Here is a 19538-nt window from a genome sequence, read left to right on the forward strand (position 1 = left end):
TTTATGATCTCCTAAAATATAAAAGGCAAAGACTTGTCAAGGCCATAGAAGCTATAACCATGGTCCTTATTGGTATGGTAACTTCAGTGGGTCAGCTTATGGGTTTTGTAAACCCAAGGCTTTTGAGATTTACCCCTTCTTTTCCAAATCAAAGTTGCCTGGGTAAATGCATAATTGAGATCTTACATTTGGGGAAATATTGTAAGATCTAATGGTATTAGCATTTATCACCATGCAGGGGAATTCATTTCATAACATGATTGTCAGGAGTGTGATAAATCTGTCCCTCCTTCCTGCTTTAGTTTTTCTCCATAGCACTCATCATCATATGATATAGATTCCATATTTTTATTTTTTTAATCTCTGTTTATTAGTGTGAAAACTCCATGAGGACTGGGATTTGATCCTGTTTTGTTTACAGCTATATCCCCAGTGCCCAGTTCCTGGAACATTATAAATATCTGTTGAATGGGTGAATACATGGATAAATCTTCAAAGATTAATATATTTTTTCTCAAAATTTCTTGAAATGCCACTACCATAAAAATGCTTATGACAAAGATGAAATTATTAATTATAATTAAACTGCCATTCGTAGAATGCTTTTGGCTGTTTTATTAATTCTTCTCCAGTCCTGTATAGACTACTGGCAGTAGTGGATTTGGATTCATTTAAGTGGGGTGGGCACAGCAGAATGGAGACTGAAAGAATATGTAAGAGGCCTTTATTCTATTTCATGTAACCTAAGACACCATCAATTGTAAGATGGATCATTGTTGTGTGCTAAGAAAAAAAAAATACTGCCTATGAAAACATGACATGCTATCAACTGTAAGACAACATCCCAAGACAGAGAAGGTAAAATGTGAAAAAAAAAAAATACAAGTTTTGATATTGGTGAAATATGGCATAATAGTCTTTCAGAGTTGATATGAACATAAGAGTAGAATCAGAGATATGGAGAAGAGCTGATCATAAATATATATTGATTGATTGGCTGTGGCAAAAATATACTAGCAGACATTTTTTCAGCACTTAGTTTGTGCTGGTTTTATTACCATAAGAATCTTACATGTGTTACCCATTTAATACTCACATCATCCCTGAAGATTGTGTGGTGTTAATTTTTCTTTGATGAGGAAATTGAGACGTGGGAAGTTAAGTAACTTTCCCGAGGTCTTATAGCTGGAGAGGAGTAGAGACAGGATTTGAACTCAGGTAGTCAAATGCTTGAATTCTTAACTACATTGCTGTACTGGAAGAGGTTTAGAATCTAGATTGACTGGGTTTAGATTTGGGTGACTAGTTGGATAATGAGGCTGTTTGTCAAGACAGATAATATAGACAGAACAGCAGATTTGGAGAGAATAATGCCAAATCCAGCTTTTTAGCATGTTGAGTTAGGTAGAAGGGACCTTAAACCTAACCATGAAAGTCTGGGTAGAACAGTTTAGTACATAATGGGTAGGAAGTTGAGATTAAAGTTAGATATTTGGGAGCCAGTAATCCATTGTTGGTAGTTGAAATCATAGGATTTGAATGACATTATGCAAAGAGAAAGAAGAAGATGAAATTCTAGAACACCAGTGTTTAAAGCAAGAATTGAGAAAGAGTTTCTAGCAAATAAGAATGAAGAACGATATGGGAAACAGGATGAGAGCCAGAAGAGAATGGTATCTTGGAGACCCAAGCAGGACATTTTAGAAAGGTATAGTCAGGAGTGTCAATGTGGAAGACAGGCTAAAAGAAGAACTAAAAAAGTGTTCACTTGTCTCAGATGGGTGGAGAAGGTCCCTGAGGAGATGTGAGGGGTTGGATCAGAAACAGAGTGGATAGGATTCAGCAGGAGACAGGGCCTATCTTCCTCTGAAGGTTTTGAAAGAAAGAAGTAAGCTTGGGTAAGTTGATAGGAATGGACTAGGATTGTTGATATGACTCTTGACTGATGGTCTCTTTCTTCCCTCTGAAGGAGAGTAGTGCGGTGGTGCAGTAAGGAGTTTATGGTGGTGAAGACGTAGTGCTGTGAAGGCTGGTACAAGCTGCATGAGGCTAGTCTGGGAGCATGTAATGTGCTGCCATGGGGCTACCATTGAAGAAGTATCATGGGCAAAGGGATGAGAGAGTGGACGGAAAGGAATCTATGACCACAGGCTGCTTATTTGGTAGGAATTCTTAAGAGTTCAGAGTTAAGGTCCAGGGGGTGGTAATGCAGTGGGTTGCTGTTGTGGAATACAGGTGAAGGTGGTTGGAACAGAGCAAGTCAAATAACTTTGATGTTAGTTTGTTGGGTAGATATTTGGGTATTTATGATGCTGTTGTGAAGGCATTAATTGATCACATGGCAAAAACGTCATCGAAGAGGACGACTGGTCAGTCAACTGCTACCATCAAGGAAGGTGGAGTTGATGGGAAATGGCGTGAATCTCAAAGGAAGGCAGGGCTTTTGTATGAAGATGAGTGTGTCATGATTTGTTAGGCCATGGCTTGAGAAATGGTTCTTTCAAAGAAATTGCAGTTTTCTTGGGAATGTAGTTGAAACTACACTCTCCTTTTCTTCTCGCTGTTTCTGACATATTTCTGGCTTTCATCACCACTATTTAGGTTGTGTGATAAACACACATTTCAGCAGGAGCTGGTAGTGATTTAATAGGTTACTGAAGATTCAAGGTCATCTATATAAGAACATTCTCACATTGTAAGATGCTTTCTTGAGAAGGAGATGAAGTCAGGAGGTACAGCCTGCTTGACAGAAAGTGCATTTGCTCCTGGCCGCCTAGGCATATGAGCAATATATCACGCATCATAGTAGCAAGCAGGATGTGGGCAACCAATTTGGACTATGGAGACACGAGACACAGCTCTGAGTAGCCTCCCTACTTCCCCCTTAGTTCCTCTTTCTACCCCCAACTCCTCCCTTTCAACCTTTAGATACCACCTGTTGCCTTTTTCAAAACACTGATCAAAGTGCATCACTTCTTGCTCAGAAACCTTCAAAAACCATTACTGTCTCTGGAGCAAAGTCTCGAATCTAGTCCAGTCCTCCTCAATATGGTCCCACCTGAGCTGTTCACATTTGGAGCCTTTTATGCTCCCCAGCTGGCCTCATACGAATGTACAGCTCTCCTATACATACTTTTCACTGCTTGCTGTTCTTCTGGATTGTCTTCTCCCTCAATCTGCGGGAGGAAAAAGGCTGCCTAATCTTTCAAGGCCCAATTAATTTTTCACTTCTTTTATGGATTCACTGAAGATGGCATATATCTCAGCTGAGGTTGGGATAAATCTATTCTCTGTGTTTCCGTAGCTCTTTTTTGGAACTGCTAGTACAGCACATTTAGGCTGCCTTATATTATGGTGTGTTTGTTGTGTGTTCATACATCTCCAGAGGGGCAGGTAGCAGGTCTTAGCCATTTTTGTATCCTCTTATGGTGTCTAGCGTGATGTTTGAGACATATAGAACATGTTCCGTGGATGTTGGGTTAAAATGTTTGAAAAGCTAGAAATCAAAGGATTTGCTGCTGACTTGCTTTGTGATCTGTCTGGTTTGGCTCTTTCCCTGTAATGTGGTAAAATTGCTTTCCTCATCCAAAGGAAGTGCTTTGTATTTGTGTACAGTGAGGTGACAATAAAGCTTTAAGAAATTACCTGTATATAAAGAAGACGCCGTTTAGAACTATTCTGTAGATTCTCTGAAAACTTTAGATTTTTTTTTAAATTCAGAAGACTGAGGTGTGGAGGGATGTCGTAGTTACTCTATAATGTGGTACGAAAGAAGCATACGAGCCTAACAGGAGAACCAGAGATCGTGAGAGCCCAGTACTCTTCTCTTAAACCGAATAAGTTACCCATAGGAACACCCCCACCTCATGCTATTTATGAATATAATTCCGTACTTTTGACTCATTTATAGTAATTAACAGGAGTTGATAGCAATGGTCGTCATCGAAGATTTAATATACTGAGTTATGTTCAAGAGGGCTTTAGATAAATAGCTCTGTAAATGTTACATTTCTTTGTTTTTCGGCTTCACCTTAATCTATTACTTTTTCTGAGTCTAATAAATGAGATACAGTACCCATATTTTTTTCTCTGCAGAAGTTATATTTTCCCCATCTAGATCTACCCTTCTCATGCCTGTTTTTAAATATAAATGGAAAATATTTTTATGAAATACTCTAGCTGCTATTAATATTTGAAGGATGTTGGGTTATCTATCACCTTATTATGATTTCAACAAAAATAATTTTGTAGGATCCTTTATTGGAATCAGAAGACCAAGAGTGGAGTTCTGTATTTTTGCCATTTGCTGGCCATATGATCTTGGTCAAGTTACTTAACCTTTTTGTACTTCATCAGTAGAAACAGTAATTTCTTTCTCTATCATAGGGTTTCTGTGAGTGTTACATCACTTTGTAAACCCTAAAATGAAATGTAAGTATAATAATAAAACTACAACAAGAAGTAAGTTCTTAGTCAAACTTAGGCATTAGTGTGCTGGTAACTTTTAAAAATAGGTTCTCCGGGGGCAAAGAGGGGAACCCTGATTTGTAACATTTGCCAATTTCAGTGGTATAAAACCCCCCATTTGGCTGGTTTCAAGCTATCAAACAGCATCACTGGAGACAGAGTTGGGGAGAGATGAGCACAGTTGGTTCCTGAGTGTCTCTGTGAGCTGGTCCAGACACCACTGGCCTTGGGGGAAAACTGTCTATACCTACACTTTTTATAAGACACAAAGAAAAGCTAAGTATTCTACTGAAACTTAAAATAATAACCAAATAATTTTCCTGATGAGAGACTCTATTTTGTAAGTTTATTTTGGGGTAGTGAATACAGGATTCCTCATTAAAAACATCAGTTCTTTTGTTAACTCAAAGTGGCATCAAGTCTTAGCTGAATTTTGTGGGGTGAATAGATTCTTGTCTGAAACTCCCAAAACTTCTTCCTTTTGGGAAATTGCTTCCAGTGATTATGTTCCTATGTACCTGATTATATACATGTAATAAACTTATACAAAGGAAAGAAACAAATATATTTTAGGCATTGAAACATGTATTTTAAACAGATTCTATGTGGATGCTTACAGGCTGTCAGTAACTGGTAGGTGTAACTAGTTAACACTGCAGGTTGCACCCAGCTGGTTTTTAAAACCATATGATATATGTACCTTTTAAAGGCAGTGAGGCAGAGTAGCTGAAAACATGGACAGTAGAGAGAATTCCTGCGTTCAAATCCTGGCTCTGCTTTACTCACTACATACCCTTGGGCAAATGATTAGTGTTGTTCTGCTTCAGTTTCAAAACAGGAGACAATAACAGTGTCTCCCTAGTCAGGTTGTGGTGAGGATGGAATGGGGGACAGCTATACGAAAAGGTCTTAGAGCAGTGCCTGACATACAGTCAGTATTTACATTGTTGTTATTTTAAGTCTTTAACTTCACATGCCTGGCAAATCCTTATTGAATCTCATCCACAGATTGTTCCTATTGTTTTTTTTTAAAGCTGATTCTGGTTATATTCCAAATAATAAACAAAAATGAGGTACTTTATTGCACTATTGGTACTGAAATAATCACTGGTAAACTCTTTCATATTAAGTTATTTATAGTTTTTTGGCTACTCTGATCTGTAATCTTTTTAGCCCCACAGGAGTGGTATAAATAATTACATTGTGCAAAAAATACACAAGCCTTTCACAAAAATGAGAGTGTAGCTTGAATAGGAATATTGTTAAGCTCCTTTTATAGATGAGGAGACTGATCAGGTAGTAATATCCCATAGTATATCCTTATGGGGACATTTCTCTAATAACCCTTCCCCTCTCAGCAGTTAGTGTCCCTTCTTTGGGTTGCACGTATCTCTGCTTGCACCTTTATTAAGCACTTCTTGTTCATCGTTGTCAGAATTGACTGTTGTATCTGTCTCTTTTACGGTTCATGTCTGTTCAGCACCTAGTAGAATACCTGTCACTCAATTGGTTGCTCAGTGAATGCTAAGGAGAGATTGAACACATGCAAAGAATGTTTCCTTTGCATGTATGTTTATGTGTGAATGCTTAGAGGTAGCAAAATCTCGAAGTGTTTGCCCACTGATATAATGTGGAATTTGTTTTGTGTACAGCTTGGCTGTGGCCAGTGGACTTTCTCTTTTCTCCTTTTTCTCTCAGGCAGAAAGCTTAGAAGATAAGAATATGGCTAAAGTCCAGCGTTCTCAGCTAGAGAAGTTGAAATCACAGTATGACAGGCTGACAGAGGAATTAACTCAGAATGAAAATGAGAACAAAAAACTGAAGCTAAAATACCAGTGTTTGAAGGACCAACTAGAAGAAAAGGTAAAAATGTGAATGAATTCTAATTTAAAAGACTTATTTGAATTTCTTCTAGTGTTTCTTCTAGAACATAGTTTATGTACTACTAAATGCTAATTGTTAGGCTTTCATAGCAATTTGTATTGGTGCCAGAAAACGTCATAGAATTTTATTAGAATGCTGTGATTTTTATTCTTTCAACCAACTAGTAACCTTCTAATACTTTTGATTTTAAATTTCTTCCGGATCTTAAAATAGGCATTTAGAGGCAAGGTAGCAAAGAAAGGAATTATGGTTTATTGAAGACCTACTTTATGGCAAGTATTTATGCCAATTGATTTACATATGTGTACTCATTGAATTCTCATAACTCGTTGGGTTAGATTTTATTGATCCCTGTTAACCTATGAGGAAACTGAGGTTCAAAATAAAATATATAATAGATTAAGTGGTCACTGTGCACTAGGCACTTTTAATGCTCATAGTCATCTTATGAAATTGATACTATTGTGCTCATTTTTGCAGTTACAGAGACTGAAGCTTAAGAAGGTTGGCAACCGTGGAATATTCCCAGCAGGCTCACTGCTTTCTTATCAGTAGATGTGTAAAATTTGGGGGGTGTCTGCTATATACCAGGCATTGGGTAGAATACTAGGGACTTCTAGAGTCACTACTTTTGTGGCCAAAAGTCAACTAAGAATAGAAGACAGAATACTTAAACTTGTGTTCTGGGTCTTTACCAACTTCCTAAAAGGATTTGCATTGGAGTGTGATAGAAGTCAAATAGAAAAAAAGACTACTAACATATGGATAATAGGATAAGACAGGATAAACTGGGCCAGATGACTCCTGTTCTTGATAAGGGTTACTAACTAACATCTTTGTTGAGGGAAATATCACTGGGTGGGGTGTCATCAACTGCTAGAAGAAACATTCTTCATGCTTTGCTCATCTTTTCCTCTTTTTGTTGTTTCACTGTATTTCGTATGTATTTTTTACCTTTCTAGTAATTGTTAAAAGCAAGGAAATAAAATTTAAGTTAGTTTGGAGTTATGATTAAATGTGCTTAAGTTGCTAAATTTAGGCCTACAATCTTGACAATTGTAATTTAGTTCTTAGGTCATGCTTCGTTTTGACTAAGTCTAATGTTCACACATAATTAATGTATCTGTTGCCAGGGTGTAGTTGCTTTGAAGATAATACTAAATTTTCCAACTTTTCCATAATTAAAAGTTAGCCAGAAGATTGTATTAACATGTTTTGTGTTTAATTATTTGCTTTTAAGAAAGAGTGGGGGAAATTTTATGTTGAAAGTGTAAAGTTTACCTTGTTCTGCTTAAAATAAATGCTTCTCCACTATCTGTGATGTTCCAGGTATGTATGCATTGTCATACATTCATATAAATGGAACATTCACCTTAGAACAGAGTTTTAAAATTTAATGATTGTACAGTAGTCCCCCCTATTAGTGGTTTCCCTTTCCATTGTTTCAGTTACCTGCCATGATAACTGAAATTACCAAATTTGGACCAATTGCAGTCCAGAAAGATTAAATGGAAAATTCTAGAAATAATTCATAAGTTTTAAACTGCACATTGTTCTGAGTAGCGTAATGAAATCTTGAGCTATCCCACTGTCTAACACCCGTGATCCCCACCTATCTCAGTCTTCTGCTCCTGACATCCAACCATCTACATCATCATGGCTTGATGATCCAGGATCACCCAAAGCAGGTGATCCTCCTTCTGAGGTATTATCAGAAGGTCAGCAGTAGTTTAATGCTATGTCACAATGCCTACCTCATTTACTTCATATCATCGCATTTTATGTAGGCATTGTATTGTCTCTTATCATCACAAGAGGGGTGAATACAGTGCAGTAAGATATTTTGAGAGAGACTACATTCACATAACTTTAATTATAGTATATTGTTACAGTTGTTCTATTTCATTATTAGTTATTGTTGGTGATCTCTTACTGTGCCTGATTTCTAAACTAAACTATCATAGGTATGTAAGTATAATATGTATAGGGTTTGGTAATATCTTCAGTTTTAGGTATCCCCTGGGAGTCTTGGAACATATCCCTCGCAGATAATGGGGGGACTACTGTATTCCTTTGCTATGTACTAAGCATCTAATATGTGGCAGGCATTGTGCTGGATACTGGGGATGGGATATATCAATAGATAAGACACAGATCTGCAATTGAAAGCTTCTAGTGGGATCATTAAAAGCAAAATCCCTTTCAGTTGTTAAAACTATATAGTCAAGTCCTGATAATGGGTCCTAATGCAGAGAAAAGATGTCTCTGACATCTAAAATGGTAAATAATCTTCAGGATACATAGACACACACACATATATAAATATACACAGCTTATATGCTTGCTTTTCTTTAATATTTTTTGTGTACATGATTGCTATGTAGTTTTGATTGACTTAGCTGTTTGTGTTGAGCTGTTTTTTTAGTATAGTTAGCTATGAATCAAAGTTTCACTGGGTCCAGTCATCTACAGATAGGGCCTTTCTCTTCAGGAAGTAGTATAGCATTAGTGGCTATGGACAGAACTTTGAGTATAAATCATTTTCTTGCTGTGTGGCATTAGGCAAGTTGCTTAAAACTCAAAACCTCGAGAGGGAAGACAGCAGAAGCAAGAAGAACTACAGTCCTGCAGCCTGTGGAACAGAAACCACATTCACAGAAAGATAGACAAGATGAAAAGGCACAGAGCTATGTACCAGATGAAGGAACAAGATAAAATGCCAGAAAAATAACTAAATGAAGTGGAGATAGGCAACCTTCCAGAAGAAGAATTCAGAATAATTATAGTGAAGATGATCCAGGACCTCAGAAAAAGAATGGAGGCAAAGATCGAGAAGATGCAAGAAATGTTTAACAAAGATCTAGAAGAATTAAAGAACAAACAGAGATGAACAACACAATAACTGAAATGAAAACTACAATAGAAGGAATCACTAGCAGAATAACTGAGGCAGAAGAACAGACAAATGACCTGGAAGACAGAATGGTGGAATTCACTGCTGTGGATCAGAATAAAGAAAAAAGAATGAAAAGAAATGAAGACTGCCTAAGAGACCTCTGGGACAACATTAAATGCAACAATACGGTCATTACAGGGGTCCCAGAAGGAGAAAAGAGAGAGACAGGACCCAAGAAAATATTTGAAGAGATTATAGTCTAAAACTTCCCTAACATGGGAAAGGAAATAGCCACCCAAGTCCAGGACGGGCAGAGAGTCCCATACAGGATAAACCCAAGGAGAAACACGCTGAGACACACAGTAATCAAATTGGCAAAATTAAAGACAAAGAAGAATTTTTGAAAGCAGCAAGGGAAAAATGACAAATAACATACAAGGGAACTCCCATAAGGTTAACAGCTGATTTCTCAGCAGAAACTCTAGAAGCCAGAAAGGAGTGGCATGATACACTTAAAGTGATGAAGGGGTAGAACCTACAAGCAAGATTACTCTACCCGGCAAGGATCTCATTCAATTTTGATGGAGAAATCAAAAGCTTTACAGACAAGCAAAAGCTAGGACAATTCATCACCACCAAACCAGCTCTACAACAAATGCTAAAGGAACTTCTCTAGGTGGGAAACACAAGAGAAGAAAAGGACCTACAAAAACAAGCCCAAAACAATTAAGAAAATTGTAATAGGAACATACATATCGATAATTACCTTAAACGTGAATAGATTAAATGCTCCAACCAAAAGACACAGTCTTGCTGAATGGATACAAAAGCAAGACCCATATATATGCTGTCTACAAGAGACCCACTTCAGACCTAAGGACACATTCAGACTGAAAGTGAGAGGATGGAGAAAGATACTCCATGAAAAGGGAAATCAAAAGAAAGCTGGAGTAGCAATATTCATTTCAGATAAAATGGACTTTAAAATAAAGAATGTAACAAGAGACAAGGAAGGACACTACATAATGATCAAGGGATCAACCCAAGAAGAAGATATAACAATTATAAATATATATACACCCAACAGAGGAGCACCTCAATACATAAAGCAACTGCTAACAGCTCTAGAAGAGGAAGTCGACAGTAACACAGTAATAATGGGGGACTTTAACACCTCACTTACACCAATGGACAGATCATCCAAACAGAAAATTAATAAGGAAACACAAGCTTTAAATGACACAATAGACCAGATAGATTTAATTGACATTTATAGGACATTCCATCCCCAAACCGCAGATTACACTTTCTTCTCAAGTGTTCGTGGAACATCCTCCAGGATAGATCACATCATGGGTCACAAATCAAACCTAAATAAATTTAAGAAAATTGAAATCATATCAAGCATCTTTTCTGACCACAATGCTATGAGATTAGAAATCACAGGGAAAAAAACGTAAAAAGGACAAACACATGGAGGCTAAATAATATGTTATAATAATATGTTACCAAGAGAACCAAGAGATCACTGAAGAAATCAAAGAAGAAATCAAAAACAATACCTAGAGACAAATGACAATGAAAACACGACGATCCAAAACCTATGAGATGCAGCAAAAGCAGTTCTAAGAGGGAGGATTGTAGTTATACAAGCCTACCTCAAGAAACAAGAAAAATCTCAAGTAAACAATCTAATGTTACACCTAAGGGAACTAGAGAAAGAAGAACAAACAAAACCCAAGGTTACCAGAAGGAAAGAAATCATAAAGATCAGAGCAGAAATAAATGAATGAGAAACAAGGAAAACAGTAGCAAAGATCAATTAAACTAAAAGCTGGTTCTTTGAGAAGATAAAGAAAATTGATTAACCATTAGCAAGACTCATCAAGAAAAAGAGGGAGAGGACTCAAATCAATAAAATTAGAAATGAAAAAGGAGAAGTTACAAGAGACAGAACAGAAATACAAAGCATCCTAAGAGACTACTACCAGCAACACTATGACAATAAAATGGACAACCTGGAAGAAATGGAAAAATTCTTAGAAACGTATAGCCTTCCCAGACTGAACCAGGAAGAAATAGAAATATGAACGGACCAATCACAAGTAATGAAATTGAAACTGTGATTAAAAATCTTCCAACAAACAGAAGTCCAGGACCAGATGGCATCACAGGTGAATTCTATCAAACATTTAGAGAAGAGCTAACACCATCCTTCTCAACTCTTCCAAAAAATTTCAGAAGAAGGAACACTCTCAAACTCATTCTATGAGGCCACCATCACCCTGATACCAAAACCAGACAGAGATACTACAAACAAAGAAAATTACAGTCCAATATCATTGATGAATATAGATGTAAAAATCCTCAACAAAATACTAGTAAATAGAATCCAGCAACACATTAAAATGGTCATACACCATGATCAAGTGGGATTTATCCCAGGGATGCAAGAATTCTTCAGTGTACACAAATCAATCAATGTGATACACCACATTAACAAATTTAAGAATAAAACCCATATGATCATCTCAATAGATGCAGAAAAAGCTTTTGACAAAATTCAACACTCATTTATGATCAAAACTCTCTAGAAAGTGGGCATAGAGGGAACCTACCTCAACATAATAAAGACCATATATGACAAACCCACAGCAAACATCATGCTCAATGGTGAAAAACTGAAAGCGTTTCCTCTAAGATCAGGAACAAGACAAGGATGTCCACTCTCGCCACTGTTATTCAACATAATTTTGGAAGTCCTGACCACGGCAGTCAGAGAAGAAAAAGAAATAAAAGGAATGCAAATTGGAAAAGAAGAAGTAAAACTGTCACTGTTTGCAGATGATGTGATACTATACATAGAGAATCCTAGAGATGCCACCAGAAAACCTACTAGAGCTAATCAATGAATTTGGTAAAGTTACAGGATACAAAATCAAGGCACAGAAATCTCTTGCATTCCTATACACTAATGATGAAAAATCTGAAAGAGATATTAAGGAAACACTCGCATTTACCATTGCAACAAAAATAGTAAAATACCTAGGAATAAACCTACCTAGGGAGACAAAAGAACTATATGCAGAAAGTTATAAGACACTGTTGAAAGAAATTAAAGATGATACCAACAGATGGAGAGATATTGCATGTTTTTGGATTGGAAGAATCAATTTTGTGAAAATGACTATACTACCCAAAGCAATCTACAGATTCAATGCAATCCCTATCAAATTAACAATAGCATTTTTTACAGAACTAGAGCAAAAAATCTTAAAATCTGTATGGAGACACAAAAGACCCCGAATTGCCAAAGCAGTCTTGGGGGAAAACACAGAGCTGGAAGAATCAGACTCCCTGACTTTATACTACAAAGCTACAGTAATCAAGACAATATAGTATTAGCACAAAAAGAGAAATATAGCTCAGTGGAACAGGATAGAAAGCCCAGAGATAAACCCATGCACCTATGGTTAACTAATCTGTGACAGAGGAGGCAAGGATATACAATGGAGAAAAGAGAGTCTCTTCAGTAAGTCGTGCTGTGAAAACAGGACAGCTACATGTAAAAGAATGAAATTAGAACACTCCCTAACACCATACACAAAAATAAACTCAAAATGGATTCAAGACCTAAATTTAAGACCGGACACTATAAAACTCTTAGAGGAAAACATAGGAAGAACAGTCTTTGACATAAATCACAGCAATATCTTTTTTGATCCACCTCCTAGAGTAATGGAAATAAAAACAAAAAGAAACAAAAGGGACCTAATGAAACTCCAAAGCTTTTGCACAGCAAAGGAAACTACAAATGAGACGAAAAGACAACCCTCAGAATGGGAAAAAATATTTGCAAACGCATCAGCAGACAAAGGATGAATCTCCAAAATATATAAACAGCTCATGCAGCTCAATATTAAAAAAACAAACAACCCAATCCAAAAATGGGCAGAAGACCTAAATAGACAGTTCTCCAAAGAAGGCATACAGATGGCCAAGAAGCACATGAAAAGCTGCTCAATATCACTAATTATTAGAGAAATGCAAATCAAAATTACAACGAGGTATCACCTCACAGCAGTTAGAATGGGCATCATCAGAAAATCTACAAACAACAAATGCTGGAGAGGGTGTGGAGAAAAGGGAACTCTTTTACACTGTTGGTGGGAGTGTAAACTGATACAGCCACTATGGAGAACAGTATGGAGGTTCCTTAAAAATGTAAAAATAGAATTACCATACGACCCAGCAATCCCACTACTGGGCATATACCTTGAGAAAATCATAATTCCAAAAGACACATGCACCCCAATGTTCATTGCAGCACTATTTACAATAGCCAGGTCATGGAAGCAACCTAAATGCCCATCGATAGATGAATGGATAAAGAAGATGTGGTACATATATGCAATGGAATATTACTCAGCCATAAATAGAAATGAAATTGGGTCATTTGTAGATATGTGGATGAATCTAGAGACCCTAGAAAAATGGTACAGATGAACCGGTTTGCAGGGCAGAAATAGAGACATGGATGTAGAGAACAAATGTATGGACACCAAGGGGGGAAAGCGGTGGGAGGTGGGGGTGGTGTGATGAATTGGGAGATTGCGATTGACATGTATACACTGATGTGCATAAAATGGATGACTAATAAGAACCTGCTGTTTAAAAAAATAAAATAAAATTCAAAAAACGAAACAAAACTCAAAGCCTCAGTTATATCATCCTTAAAACAGGTGTAATAATAAACTCTATTATTGAATTAATGTGAAAATGTATATAAAGTGCTTGGCTGAATTTCTGATACCTGATAAGGTATCGATTAGCAACTGCCATTATTTTGTTATTGTTTTGTTATCAAATAGATGCCAATTAATGGTTCAGCCCAGCAATAAACCAATCAGCAAGCACTGATTAACTACCCTATAATGTGTCAGGTATTAAGGGCCAGGAAAGTGGGAGTAAGACTTACTGTGGAACTACGCTGATTGGAAGTTTACAGCCCGACTGTGTTGAATCACTTGAGATGATGGTCCACAAAGAGGCACCGATGTGAGAAGAGCTGGCAGTTCTATCAGCAAGTGATATTGCAGGCATGTTTGTTAAGCAAACCAAACAGGTGGGCAGGTTTGTAATTATGTTTGCTGTTTGAAGACAGGAACCAAGTCTTGGTTGTGTTTTTTATCTCCAAGACCAGGCCGAGAGCCTGACACATGGTAGGTAATTTATAAGTAAATTGTGGTTGAAGAGATATGTGTGTATACACACATGTACATACACATGTGTTTACATGTAGATAAAAAATATCAATAACCTATGGATATGTATGTACATTCATTCTCCCTCTGTCTCTCTCCCTCTCCCCCCCCCCCATTCCCCTTCCCTTTATGATTGTGTATGTGTTGACCAGATTGGGGGAAATAAAAACAAGGAAACTGGACAAAAATATGTTTTCAATGAAAAAAAGCCCATGACTTATATCCCAAAGATTCCTACTATTTAAGCAATAGAGTGAACTTGATAAATGGTACCTAATGGATTAAAGGAGTTTCTAATCAAAAGGGTTTCTGTAAGAGCCATTTCTGGTCAGTATGTAGATTATGTAGGCTCTCTGAGATGCTTAGCTAACTCAGTGAATACTTGCTTTTTTCCATAGTTAAACTTAAGTTTTTTTAGAAGACTTTCTTTCTCTCTCTTTTTTTTTTTTTTTTACTTTATTTTCTATTATTAGTTCTTTTGGGAGATGTGAATAGCTGCAGTGAAACAATTAGGAGACAAATTGTGAGACATCTAAGGCAGTTTCAGTTCACAGGAACCTAAGTGTTGAATCGATTAGGATTTGTAGAAATCTACTTTTCCTTCTCATGAAATTCTTTATTGAAATCATTTGTGAAGTGACACCTAGCAAAATATTTAAAGCTATGGCTATGTTGGCTGAAAACACTTAGGAAATAATTTTCTTATGCAAAATGTGGATCTTTAAAAAATGGTAATTATAATTCACATTTGCAAGTGTAATTATGATGCCCATTTTTTACAGATGGTGGAAACTGAGGGCGAGAGTATAGTATAGTGACTTGCCGAACATTGCATAGCTTGTGGTGGAAAACAGGATATGAGCATAAATTCCTAGTATTTTTCCCTTTATTTACTGCCAGTAAAATGACTCACATTTGTGTCTTTTCAATGAAATTTTAGTGTTGAATTTAAATTTAGGGTTATTATATTCAACACATTACCGTATCCTCTCATGTTTTTTAGCCTGACACAAATTTTGGAATAGAAGTCATCAATGATTTTGTTAGAAAAGTCTAATTAAAACCTGATATTTCCACATAAAAGTTATCTGTGACTGGAAAAAATGAATCAGTGTTGTTGAAATTTGTGTTTTGTTTCTAATTTGACCATCTGTTTAGGATTGCTCTTTCTTCCTCATGATGTGGAAAAATATATATGATTGTCAGATGTCTCTTTTATAAAGTATTCACTACTTTGCAAAAACCACAGTTTCACATATTTTACTAAGATAGTAGCAGGAAGAATTCTCTGATTTCCATTTTTTTTCCAAGTGCTAGAAAGAAATAGAAGCAAATGAGCTGTTGACTTCTAGCATTTACTTAATGGTTACACTTTATGCCATTTTTAGGCAGACTGTGCTCTTTCTTTGGTGCTTCGTCTATTTTAAATAGTGTGAGTAGAGTAAAGGTATAGCAAACTTAAACCAGATACGTTAAATAAACACTAAGATACTATGAGTAAGTTCCTGTCAGATTTCTCTCATTTAAAAACAACAACAATGAAGATAATAATAAAATGGTCAAATTGAAGGTAACATTATAAATTTTGCATTTGTCATTTATAAAGTGCTTTTAATTGAATCCCTGATAGTCATTAAGTCCAGAGTAGTCCTTACTTTCACGGAGAATTGACAGAAACACCAGTGTTTACCATGTATGAATCACTCTGCCAGGTGTTCAGAAACAAGTTTAGAATGCAAAGATGGAGTGATTGTGTAGTGCCGGGGGAGCCCAGTTATACATACAGCTGCGGTGGAGGGAGGGTCAAGACATAAAGATGTATAGGAGGACATCTGGTCTACTTTCCAGACTGGAACACAGGCGTGGAGAAGCCATTTCCAAACTCTCCTCCATTGGCAGTGACCTCTTTACCAACCATTTACAATCAAAGAGGTTGATTTTAAGTGAATTTAAGGAGTGAAGTCCAAGTTTGTGTCTTTATGACCCCCGATTTGGACTTGATTTCGAGGCATTTAATCTTCAGCTGAGTGGTTGATAACTATAAGGGCTTGAGAAGAAAGAAGTCCTTTTGGGCACTTGCCTTTAAAATCCTGTATTACTAGTTTGATGTCATTTCCTGTGAAACTGTGAGTGATACCCATCCTGTGGGTGTAGGAGTTAGGCTAAATAATAGTACCTACAGTTGCTTGTGGTGTGGAAAGCCAAAGGGAAGAGGCCACATGAAAGATTTCTGTTGCATCTGTGTCAGTGCTGTGCTGGATGTTGAGCAGACCTAGCTTGCGTTGGTAGACCCTAAAAGGGGACATAAGATGAATGTCCTGGATTGTTTGCATTGTGTTTCTTTTATCACCATTTAAAGCACCAATTGACTCAATCCATTTTATCATTTATCTTGAACAAGCAATGTTCTTTCAATTAATGAAAAACCAATAACTAGAAGGAGCTTATTGTATACACGAGTTTTATTATTTGGAGATTTGTTTTTAAACTTTTTTCCCCATATTCTTTCATAAGAATAAATGCATGCTTAAGCACCCTTTAAGGAAAAAAATAGAGGAGAGGAAGAAATTCTGATGGTTTCCAAAGACACCGTAAGCTTATAAACATTTCTCTAGAAATGAATGATGCACTTTTTTTCTTCTGAAAATTAAACATTGTTCGTTCCAAATGCATAATTTGAAACTCTAGTTGTTTGTTTCCTTGTTCGTATTTTGTTTCAGAAATAGAAATGCATCAAAAGTGGCTTTTAAATAACTAATGTTATTTCTGTTTCCAGGCATTGACTTAAGAGAAATACATCATAATTACAAAATGGTCCTAAAAGTTAATGAATGCATAAAATACCCTTTAGAGGCATTTTTGTTTCCAACTGTGAATATTAATTTCTAGGAATGTATCCAATACATATCCTAACATCGTTTTGATTGTGCTGCCAATGATCTTTGTATTGCTCAATATTCTCCTAGAAAAAGATACTAAAAAGCCTGAGGCAAGAATAATTTCCTTAAATGGGGTTAGAAGTTTAAATTTGAATTTCCATTTTTTGACTTCTGTTTTATGGATAACTTTCCTAGGCCTGCCTAAGACCAGGTTATAGATTGGAAAGTCTTCCACACTCAAGTTTTAACATGCATTGAATCAGCTATCCAGTTTTCTAATTATGCCATTACTTTTTTCAATTAACTCTACTGTTTTTCTAATGCTCTTACTTCTTACTCTTATATACTATTAATCATAATTTCTTTCCTCCTTTGAAGGAAATAGTATAAAGTATATACTTACAGAGGAGAAGGAAGTGTATACCTAACTCAAAAAATAGTAGCATTTTGATCTTAATCTTCTAGTAGGAATTACAATGTTCTTTTGCTTTGTAAATACATGTAAAGAACTCTCTTATTCTCTCACACATAGACCTATATGTAACTCATCAGCAAATCCTATTACCTTTATCCTCAAAATTTATTCTCATTTACTTACCACTGACAGAGCCTTCACTTTGTGACATCAGCTTATTTGATGGTTATAATAACCTGCTACTTACAAGATGCTTGCCCTCAATGATTTGACTAATTAATGTATTACAAAAACAAACTTACTGAAACACAAGAAGTTATTGAGTTTAGAGATTCTGGTGGTTTTTTTTTTTCTTCATTGTTGTGTAGTTAGGGACTACTATGCTTGGCACATAGAGAATACACTAAAAAAAAAAAAGAAACACTAATGGAATGAATGGAACATAAAGGGATATTTATGTTTCAGAAAGATTTATCGATTGCTATTTGAGATACTCTATTAGATGCTGGGATTTTTTTCTCTTGTTTTAAATTTACTTTTTATTGAGCTAACATTGGTTTATAACATTATATAAATTTCATGTGTACAACTCTCTACTTTTATATACACTGCAGCGTGCTCACCACCAAAAAGTTAGTTTCCATCTATTGCCATACAGTTGATTACCCTTTACCCGTTTTGCCCTCCCTACCAGTCTTCTCCCTCTGGTAACTATTACTCTGTGTCCTGTATCTATATGTTTGTTTTTGCTTGTTCACTTATTTTGTTTGTTTGTTTTTTATCTTCCACATATGAGTGAAATCATATGGTATTTGTCTTTTTCTGACTTGTTTCACTTAGCATAATACCTTCAGGTTCCATCTATGTTGTTGCAAATGGCAAGATTTCATCTTTTTTTATGTATGAGAAATATTTCATTTTGTGTCTGTGTGCACACACACACACACCACATCTTCTTTATCCATTTATCTGTTTATGGGCATGTAGGTTGTTTCCATATCATGGCTATTGTACATAATGCTACAATGAACATAGGAGTGCATATATCTTTTCTAATTAGTGTTTTTGTTTTCTTTGGATGATTACCTAGAAGTGGGATAGTTGGATCATATGGTAGTTCTATTCTTAATTTTTTGAGGAACCTCTATACTGTTTTCCATAGTGGCTGCACCAGTTTACATTTCCACCATCATTGTACGAGGGGTGCTGAGATATTTAAATGAAGAGGAATAAGATCTTTGCACTAGAGGAACTCACAGTCTATTGAGGTGACAGACATAAAAGACACACAGAGTAGTAAGTGCTACAGCAGAAGCTCCTACAAAGTGCCGCAGGAACATAGAGAAGGAGCACCTAGTATTCCTAAGAACTAAGGTTACTTGCTGTTGCTATCATAATCACGTGAGTGATGAAGTAGGTGCATGTTATTGGACTTTCATAACAAGTAAAAAATTAAGTTTATGACCTTCCCTTGTCCTCTTTATTCCAGAGTAGTGTTGGGTTCACAGAGGGCAAAGGATATACGGAGGTTGAATTCATGGGGACTCTTTCAAATTGATCTTAACTATTGATTTTAGAATTGTTGCTTTATTGTGGTTTTAGTTTTTTGATACGCATCTAAGTGTTTAATATATAGCCATAATTTTAAGAAATCCATACTCATGTACGATCTTCTGTTTTTAAGAAATGTTTGAAAAAAGTAGTTACATGTGACAGCAATTAATGCATTATTT

At 36.2% G+C, this 19538-nt stretch overlaps 1 protein-coding gene across 1 annotated transcript in view; it reads left to right on the top strand.

Moving 5' to 3' along the window:
* Nucleotides 1-19538, top strand: part of CEP128 (centrosomal protein 128) — a 445779-nt gene that overhangs the window by 161737 nt on the left and 264504 nt on the right. The window contains exon 16 of the mRNA XM_067030654.1: nucleotides 6166-6330. Coding sequence (XP_066886755.1) covers nucleotides 6166-6330 — 165 coding nt within the window. The remainder of the gene's footprint in view (nucleotides 1-6165; nucleotides 6331-19538) is intronic.

The sequence above is a fragment of the Kogia breviceps genome, chromosome 3, assembly GCF_026419965.1.
Source record: "Kogia breviceps isolate mKogBre1 chromosome 3, mKogBre1 haplotype 1, whole genome shotgun sequence".
Lineage (NCBI taxonomy): Eukaryota > Metazoa > Chordata > Mammalia > Artiodactyla > Physeteridae > Kogia > Kogia breviceps.